At 40.5% G+C, this 10338-nt stretch overlaps 1 protein-coding gene across 1 annotated transcript; it reads left to right on the top strand.

The window, feature by feature from the left end:
- Positions 1–2615: 2615 nt before the first annotated feature.
- Positions 2616–5255, top strand: LOC132711852 (vomeronasal type-2 receptor 26-like). Its single transcript, XM_060691692.2, has 3 exons — positions 2616–2795; positions 3613–3739; positions 4307–5255. The coding sequence occupies exons 1-3, from the start codon at positions 2619–2621 to the stop codon at positions 5215–5217; spliced, it is 1215 nt and encodes a 404-aa protein (XP_060547675.2). The 5' UTR covers positions 2616–2618; the 3' UTR covers positions 5218–5255.
- The last annotated feature ends 5083 nt before the right edge of the window (positions 5256–10338 follow it).

The raw sequence follows: 10338 nt of genomic DNA, 5'->3' as shown, positions 1-10338 counted from the left end.
ATTTCTCCCTTGGAATGATTCTTTGCTGGATCTCTTCGCTGATGAGAGAGAAAAGACAAGGTGGAAGTTGAAAACATTCAACCATGGCAGGTATTTTCTTATCGGTTCCTTGTATGTTGCTAAAGGCGACATCTAGATGATGAACATCGTGAAACACTCTTTGAGAAATGTCATATACATTGAGAAAAAAATACCTTTTATGAATCTTTTTTTTTTCATAAGATCCCTTGTCCTCCTCTTTCATGTATATATATGAAAGAGGAGGACAAGGGATACACACACACACACACACACACACACACACACACACACACAATGTTTTTATATTGAGACACCTGTCCTACCCCAACATACAGGAGGGGGCAATCAGCTCCCTTTCGCCTTTCAGCTCCAATCCAGGAGCCCTCAAGCAGTCGCATTCATGACAAACCATTTTATACCAAATTTATATTTTGCTGATAAAGAAATAAAGGGAGACTAGTATAGATCTATTTCAAGCTTTTTAGCTTTCATCAGCTAGCCATACCCTTACTCGGATTCGAATTTGGGCTTCCTGCATGTTAGGCAGTTGAATTAACTTTCTGAGCCACAAGTTATATATATTAATTATACCAAATTTGTATTTTTGCTGATGAAAAAATAAAGGGAGAGTAGCTGATGGGAGCTAAATAGCTTGAAATAGATCTATACTAGTCTACCTTTTAAAAATATAAATTTGGTACAAAATGGTTTGTCGTGAACGCGGCTGCTTGAGGGCTCCTGGACTGGAGCTGAAAGGTGAAAGGATATACTGGTTGTATCAGCACCTTTATAAATATATATAATGTTATACATCCTAATTACGACCATTTTTCTCTTAATCATACAGTATAGTCCGTAGAAAAAAAAGAAACTTGATATTATATAATATACTTATATCTATTGTTTCCATAATAATAACATAATTCTCTATACATTTAGCACTCTATATATTTTAATTTGCAGTTATGCACAGTCTAATAATAATATTGCTTGCAATATATATTCTTCTATATAGTTTTATACTTGTATTCGTTTCTAGCTTATTGACACTCTTTCATCATTAATTTTCTAAGCTTTGCATCTATTATCTAGCCAATAGGCCCCATATTAAGTAATACGCTGTTTCTCCTTTGTCTTTAATTTCCATTGTTAACCTGTCCATGTTGGCACATTCTAATATTTTCTTTATTACCATTTCCTCTGTTGGTATACCTCCGTTTTTCCAAATTTGTCCATACGTAATTCCGTTGCCGCTGTTATTACATGTAACATTAAATATTGAATTACTCTTTCTTTTTACATTTGGCCTCTGGCATTGTTGAATGGCAAATTATACCTTGCCTATGTTGTCACACACCACTACAATTATTTTATTCCATGTATTTTACTTCATGTGCTTTGAGCTTTTCTTTCTTCAGATGCTAGAATTTGATGCTTGTAAAAAGGGATTTTGGATTATCTTCCAATTTATTATAATATAACACAACATTGTATTTAATATTAAAATTATCAGTGTATAATTTTGTAAAATCACCTGAAGAGTGCCAGAATCAATATTCAAGCTTTCCCTCAGAATCAGTGTTCAAGCTTTCTTAAGATAATGAGCAGATGGAAGAATCAATTATAAATATTGACATTTGCTTCCCAATTTCGGAAAGCTAATTCATAACACAGGAAGTTTATAAGAAGAGATTAGATAACCATTTGTCTGAAGTAGTGTAGAGTTTCCTGCCTAAGCACGGGGTTGGACTAGAAGACCTCCAAGGTCCCTTCCAACTTTGGTAAATTATTATTATAATTATTAAATTATTATATTTCCAGGACTGACTTGTACAAACTGATGCTGTGTCTTCTACAATAAGGAGACATTTTCTGACAGTGTGAACAATCAACCAATGGAACAGCTTGCCTTCAGAAGTTGTGGGAACTTCATCATTGGAAGCCTTCAAGAAGAGATTGGACTGCCATTTGTCAGAAATGGTGTAGGGTCTCCTGTTTGGGCAGGGGGTTGGACTAGATGACCTACAAGGTCCCTTCCAACTCTGTTAATCTATCTGTCTTGTGGAATCAAAACACAGGACCCAAAATAAATAATCAAGGCTCACTGTGGTGTTTGTAATTCAATGTGCACAGGAGAAACTCTCCAAACAATGTTAAGATAAATCTCTGTAGACAAAACCATGTATCTATAGCTATGCAGGACATCTCAGGGAGGAGGAGAAAACTCATGGATAAGCAACAGATGAAGTAAGCAAATATATTTGTAGGTAATGGATTTCCCTTCTCCTGACCTTCTGCCATCTGCTTATCTTCAAGAGAACTAAGGGGAGAAATAAAACCAGAAAACAAGAAAATATGGGCTAGTTGGGAATACCAGATGTTGGAAAGAAAACATCTGCCATTGGTACCTGAAGGACAAACCTATGCAGATTGTCCTGAGAAGAAAACAGGCTGCAGCTCAATAAGCCAAATTCCTTATATCTCTGTACATCAACTTGTTTAGATGATTCCAGTTGTGTAAAAGCCTCTTTCCTTATATTCTGTAGCTTCACCATTTCCTGAAGAATCCTCAGATCTACAACAACACCATAGAAGGAATGTATTTGGATAGAAATGGAGATTTGATGGCTGACTTTGACATTGTGAGATGGGTGTTGTTTCCTAATAAGTCGACCACCAGAGTGAAATTTGGAAGTCTAGACAGAGAAGGAACCATTGGAGTCAAATTCAGCACCAACAAGGAAGCCATCACGAGCCCTCAGTGGCTCAATCAGGTAGGGGAAGAGGTGTCCCATCTCTTTACCATGTTTCCCTGAAAATAAGACATTCCCTGATAATAAGTCCAATCAGGTTTTTGAGCGCATGGATTAAAATAAGCCCCCCCAAAAAATATTTAAGCACATGCGCAGACAGTCCTCGCCATTTCCCCTAGTTAGGGTTAGGGAGACAGAGCTAGAAATCAGCAAGAGGAGCCCCGTCTTGCTCCACACACCCCAAAATAATAAGACCTCCCCAAAAATAAGGCCAAGCACTGATTTCAGGGTTCAAAAAATATAAGACGGGGTCTTATTTTGGGGGAAACACAGTAGTTTTGTCCATCATCTCAATCAGTGTACCCCTCCATCCCAAACTATATATAAGACCGACTGCCTTCAAATTCATGCTTCAGAATTATATTCTTTCATTTATAACCAGCAAAGGAAAAGATGCTTTATGACTTATACAGTAGAAGACTTTGGTCTGGGGACATTGAGGAAAAAAATGTGGAGATGGAGGGAAATGGAAGCATGATTTAAGAGGAGGGGAGAAGTAAAATCAATTGAGTTACACATGTTCGCTCAAAACAGTAAAGTGCAGATAGAGCCCCTCCCAAAGTCCAATACATCACCAAGCCAATCTCGAAGTGTAAAAATACTATGAGATACTCAGGCTGAGGAGGTGATAAATGCCGGTCTCCAAGGCAACGCTGCTGCTCTTCTCTGGAGACGAGATAAGCTATGGGACCTGACAATCCCATTCCAACACTATAATTCATTTCATAACTAATCAGTTTTGCAGATGCTTCTGAATGCAAATTCTGTTCACTTTCAGCCCTTGCCTCACTCCCAGTGTGTGGAGCCTTGTCAACCTGGCTATTTCAAGGTGGTCCAGGAAGGAAAACCAATCTGTTGCTACAACTGCGTCCCTTGTGCAGAAGGAAGCATTTCCACCCAAGAAGGTGGGTGAATGGGAATCAAAACAGTTCTTGGGATAGGAGCAAAGGTTCCTGCAGATCTTTTATAAGAAGATATTTCTAATTTGGGTATTGGAGTGGGAGGGAGTATTAATTGCCATCTCCTCCATTCCAAGATGGACTCGGGATAGACACATTTCTGCCTAACCATTTTCTCCAAAGTATCCAAGGAGTAGGCAAGCATGATCTTTGTTTCCTGTGGAGTAGCTATTTGGGGGAATACATTGCTACCGGAGAAGAACCTCTCCTCATTATGGCGACTAGAGAGAAAGGTCAAACCAGACAACTTTATCTGCCCCTTTTTAATCATTAACCATTGGGATTTGGTGGGAAAAATGAAAGCAAAAATAGTTGAACAATATTGTTATTGAATTTCAATTTTATCCTCCAATTAATGGGTAGTGAGACAAATCAAACTTCATTTCTGAAAACCAGAATATTCCAACCTTGTCAAATTGGCTAATCCTAGTCTATTAGAAACCTTCCTACATGATGTAGATCAGGGGTGTGAAACTCAAGGCCCATGGTAAATATTACATTTGTCCTCTATAGATGCAGACAACTGCACCAGATGTCCAGACAATCAGTATCAGAACAAGCATCGAGATCAATGTATTCTCAAAATTGTCACTTTTTTGTCCCATCAAGAGTATTTGGGAATTATTCTTACTTTCTTTGCCCTATTCCTGATCTTAACCACAGTTTTAGTCTTGGGAATCTTCATTAAATTCCAAGAAACGCCAATTGTCAAAGCCAACAACCGGGACCTCTCCTATATCCTCCTGGTCTCCCTTCTTCTTTGCTTCTTGACTTCCTTTCTCTTCATTGGTCGGCCACGGAGAACCACCTGCCTTCTCCGACAAACAATTTTCAGCATCATCTTCTCAATTGCCGTGTCTTCCGTCTTGGCCAAAACAATCATGGTGGTGCTGGCCTTCCTGGCCACAAAGCCAGGAAACAGAGTGAGAGGGTGGCTGGGCAAGAGTCTGACCAACACCATCATCATTTCTTGTTCCAGTGTCCAGGTTGTCATTTGTTTCACCTGGTTAGGAGTCTTTCCTTCATTCCCTGATTCTGACATGTATTCTCAGCCTAGAGAGATTGTTCTGCAGTGCAATGAAGGCTCTGTCACTATGTCTTATGTTGCCCTTGGTTACATGGGTTTTCAGGCTGCCATTTGCTTCATAGTGGCCTTCCTGGCCAGGAATCTACCTGGGTCCTTCAACGAAGCCAAGATGATCACCTTCAGCATGCTGGTCTTTTGCAGTGTCTGGATCTCCTTTGTGCCTACCTATCTCAGCACCAAAGGGAAATTCACGGTTGCTGTGCAGGTCTTCTCCATCTTGGCTTCCAGTGCTGGGCTGCTGGGTTGCATCTTCATCCCTAAGTGTTACATCATTTTGCTGAGGCCAGATCTGAATACAAAGGAACAACTGATGTTCAAAAGTGAAGTAAAACAGTGATGCTGATGGATGTTCTGGGGATATAATTCCCACCCAATATAATTCCCACCCATTGGGTACATTTCCTCCCGATCAGCAATAAATGTAATAAATGTCTTTCGTTCTTTCATTGGTTTATTTCTGATGTATCACATGTACCAAATGTTTGTAACATTTGTTTCTGTACCCTATTAAAAGTCTTGGACTACCCCCATTCCACAAATGCTTTTCACTGTGCCTAACCCTATCGCTTCTGTGGGTGTGGCTTGGTGGGCGTGGCTTGGTGGGCATAGCAGGGGAAGGATAGTGTAAAATCTCCATTCCCTCCCCACTCCAGGGGAAGGTTACTGCAAAATCCCCATTTCCTCCTGATCAGCTGGGACTCAGGAGGCAGAGAATAGATGGGGGCGGGGCCAGTCAGAGGTGGTATTTACTGGTTCTCCAAACTACTCAAAATTTCCCCTACTGGTTCTCCAGAACTGGTCAGAACCTGCTGAAACCCACCTCTGGGGTGACCAGCTTACTTTTACAAAAGGAAAAAGTGTTTTTAATCTCTCAGATTCAGAGAAATAAGGCCAAACAATTGGGGAAAATAAAGCTGCAACATAAATGGTCATCACCTTTTTTTTTTAATCCAAGGGACATTAATTCACTAATAAAATATTTATAATTATTAAGATCTACCAAACAGGTAGAAGAAAGTATTTTTTTCCCTATAATCTGTCCTGTCTGACAATCAAAACTATAGATCAGAAGTTCATTTCTTTTTTTTTGTGGGGTTCTTGGTGCTTCCTATGCGTGCTTGTTTTCTTGCAGATGGTTCATGTCCCAAACTAGGTAACATAGAATAGAATTCTTTATTGGCCAAGTGTGATTGGACACTCAAGGATTTTGTCTTAGGTGCATAGGCTCTCAGTGTACATAAGGAGAATAAAATACATTCATCAAGAATAAAAAGATCCAACACTTAGTGATAGTCAAGGTTACTAATAAGCTATCAAATTGTACTAGGAAACAAATAAAAACAATATAAATCAAAAGATACAAGCATAGTAATATAGTAATAGTAATATAGTATATAGTAATAAGTGGGAAGAGATAAATACTAGTAAGGAAGAGAATAATAATAGTAATAGTAGTATTACTAATACTATTAATAGTAGTATTACTAATACTAATAATAATAGTAATACATTATTTGACAATGTTGTGGGAATTAGTTGTTAAGCAGAGTGATGGCATTCGGGGGGAGGGAAACATCATCCGGGCTGATAACTATCATGAGTGACTAACAATGATGATGTCATTAGTTTGGGTCAGGAAACATCTGCAAGAAAGCAAGAAAGCTCAGAGGGAACCAAGGATCCCTCATTTCAATCCTGAACAACAAATATTCTCTATTGACATTTTTTTTTATGAAGAAATGTATAAGAGGCTTCTAGTTATCAATTAATGTAGATCATTTCCTTTCCCTAATCAAAGAAGTTAATTTATCCATTTCAGGTATTCTACCAAATTCACCAGCCATTCCTCCATAGTGGGTTGAGTGGGAGGCGGAAGCCTTATCAGCGGAGAGTTGAGACTAATAGACCCTAATAGATTTTGGAAAAATTCCAAATCTCTGGATTCAGGGCTGGTATGCAAGGCCCAATAAAACACACTGAGGATGGAGATAATAATAAAATATTTACTTCTGACCAAAAAAAAAGATGCTCAGGAATATTTTACGCCTCAAGCACATCAGCTCTCAAACCAACAAGTTTTACATACATTTTTGCAACAAGATACAAAGTAAAAACAAAGCTTTAAATTGTACAGCCTACAGCCATAAAGTGATAAAGTAGGCATAATTCATAATTCCCAGAATCCAAGATTCCCAGTCAATGATATGCTTGCCCTGCCTTTAACTCTATATCCACACTAATTTCATGTAGTTACAAAACAAAAAGGCAACTGAACATCCCATCTACATCAGCTTCAGTCAGTCAGTCAGTCAGTCAGTCAGTTAGTTAGAATGCAGTTGTCAATTTTCCTATTGGGTTAGGCAGCAAAAGAAACTCCTGGGACATTTTTTTTGCCAAGAGTATGCCATATTTTTTGGAGTATAAGATGCTCCGGAGTATAAGAGGCACCTTAGTTTTTGGGAAGGAAAATAGGAAAAAAAAAAATTCTGCCTCTGCCTACCAAGTATTCATCTGACTAGCTTCCTTAGCCTGGTCAGCTTTAGCACACGTTAGTTCGCTGGTTGTGAGTGCGCACTGGGGCTGATAAACAGCTTAAAAAGCACAGCTGATTGTTAGAGGGAGCTCCACTTAGTAAAGCAGGTGAAGCGTGGAAGCAGTAAGACAAGGCAGTAGCTTTGGCAAAATGGGTTGCCATTTTGGGCTCTAGGCCTCGCGTTTTCAGCCTCCAAATGCTCCATTTGAGAGCCGTTCATGGCTGCGGGGATCGTAAAAAGCACATCACCACCCATCGACACCCAAAAACATGAGGTGCAGAAACCAAAAATGGGGCATGCTGAAGCCTAAAACACGATGCACAGAGGCCAAAAACACCATGTGCATAGGAAGCGATCAGTGGCGATGTGTTTTGGCAATCCCCGCAGCCTTGAACGGCTCTCAAACGGAGCGTTTGGCAGCTGAAAATGAGAGCCATTGTCTGCGGCAATCTCTGCAGCCAGGAAGAGGACGTGCTGAGGCCGAAGGGTGGGACTGGCTGGTGGGTGTGGCTACATGTGAAGTATAAGACGCACCCAAGTTATCAGCCTCTTTTGGGGGGGGGAAGTGCATCTTATACTCCGAAAAATAAGGTAATTTTACTGAAGATTCCATGTAGGTACAGGAGAAAAGCCAGTTCTAATGATTTCCTGTCAAAATAGCATAGGAAAACTTTCCCTCCCCCCCCTGGATCTCCCATTGTCCATTGTCCACCATGCATTTGCACTTTCTTTGTTTTGGGAACAGTCTGTCTGCCTCGGACTTCCCCTGCTGGTGACTTTGAGATATTGGATCTGTCTCAGACTTCCAGTTGACACACTTGCATTCCAAATTTCCTTCCCAAGCCTCCCTTAGATTCCAAGGCCATCCCTTCCCCCTCCTGTTATAGTTGTCTGGTTGCAAGCAAGGCCAGATCCTGAAGATGAAACTCAAATACTTTGGCCACCTAATGAGAAGGAAGGACTCACTGGAGAAGAGCCTAATGCTGGGAACGATTGAGGGCAAAAGAAGAAGGGGATGGCAGAGAACGAGGTGGCTAGATGGAGTCACTGAAGCAGTAGGAGGGAGCTTAAATGGACTCCAGAGGATGGTAGAGGACAGGAAGACCGGGAGGAACATTGTCCATGGGGTCACGATGGGTCAGACACGACTTCACAACAACAAAAAAGCAAGACTGCGTAGCGAGTCAACCATGACAGCAGTATTGCAGGCTAACTCACTGCTCATTCAGCAGGAGTTCGATCCTGACTGGCTCAAGGATGACTCAGCCTTGCATCCTTCTGAAGTTGTTAAAATGATTATTGGGAGCAAGATGGTGACTCTGTAAACCATGTTTCAGAAAAAAACTTTTTTTCCTGCCTCTGAAAGCCTCCACAAGAGTTTCAGAAAAAAAAGCCTCTGAAGCTCTGTTTGGGGGCTTCTTTTCTAAAGCTTCATTTCTGATGCTTTTTTCAGCCTCTGCAAACCTCCGTTTGAGAAGCTGGGTGGGGCTACATTCAGAGTATAAGACCAACCCAGATTTTCACCCTCTTTTTTGGTGGAAAAAGGTGTGCCTTATACTCCAAAAAATACGCTACATAAATAAATAAAATAGAGGAGATCCTGACTGTTAACCTTCAGTAAGTGAGTTTTTGGGAATTAAATGATTCCCAAGATTAAGCCTGTTACCAAAAATAGAAACAAGGCAAAGGGAAACTACAATGATCTCCAAATTTTCTTGATAGCAGAGATTCAATCTTAGCTATGCTGTCATCTCAGTTGATGTTTGAAGGGGGATCCACAGGAAATTTGGTGTATTTTTAAGTATTTGAAAAGAGAAAAATAGCGTTTACCATAAAGCAGATGTCAGGATTCCAACTGATGCCCTAATTAAATGATGAGCCTCCAGCCAAGCTTCAAAAGAAATCCAATTATTTATTAGGAGCTTCATATCAGCACGTTCCAAGTGAAGCCAACTCTGACCCCACGTAATTTACATTCCAGCTCTGACCCTGTTTTCCCCTCCCCCCAAGTTGTGTCATCAGTCACATTCTCCATCGAAGCAATTTTGCAGGTTGTAGCGATCACTCCTCTCTGGCCACTGTATATAAACATGGAGACAGCCTTAACAGAGATATGGCTGGAATGTGCTTTGTTTTGACTGACATGCTCCCTCACCTCAGAGCAGGCCAGAGATGCTTTCTGAGTTGACAGCAGATTCTTCTTCCATTAGATTCCATCAGATTCACTGTTGGAGTGAAACTTTTGATGGAGTGGATGAAAGTGGACAAAGATACCTACAGGAAAGAAGGGAAGGAGAGGAAAGAGGAGGGGAGGGGAGTGAAGGGAAAGGAAGGGAAGGAAAGGGAAGGAAAGGAAGGGAATGGAAGGAAAGGAAAGGAAAGGAAAGGAAAGGAAAGGAAAGGAAAGGAAAGGAAAGGAAAGGAAAGGAAAGGAAAGGAAAGGAAACGAAAGGATGAGGTTTTCTTGGAATCTCCTTTCCTGGATGGAACCATTTCTAGGGACAATCAAAATTCATGATTTGCAGGAGATATTTATGGAAGCAAAGTATTTAAGACTCAGGGTGAAATGCTACTCATTAGATTTTCATTTTGGCAGAGGGGTACAGATAGACTTTTCTACCTGTTGGATCAGTATGAAACAACCAGAGATGTCTCATATTGAGCATCTCTGTTTGAGGTTATATAGCATGGGAGAAATTTCTTAGAAACTCTTTGACTCTTTTCTTTGACTCTTCCAGGTAGAAAAGTGACATGTTACATGAATGGATGGATGGATGGATGGATGGATGGATGGATGGGTGGATGGATGGATGGATGGATGGGTGGATGGATGGATGGGTGGATGGGTGGATGGATGGACGGACATCTGGACATCTATTTGATTTGTATGTATTCAATTCCAGACAGATGCACAGCAGCTCACA

Source organism: Pantherophis guttatus, chromosome 2, assembly GCF_059756535.1.
Source record: "Pantherophis guttatus breed Tessera chromosome 2, ASM5975653v1, whole genome shotgun sequence".
In the NCBI taxonomy this organism is placed as follows: domain Eukaryota; kingdom Metazoa; phylum Chordata; class Lepidosauria; order Squamata; family Colubridae; genus Pantherophis; species Pantherophis guttatus.
Note: the sequence above shows the minus strand (reverse complement) of the source record. Positions and strands in the feature narration are given on the sequence as shown.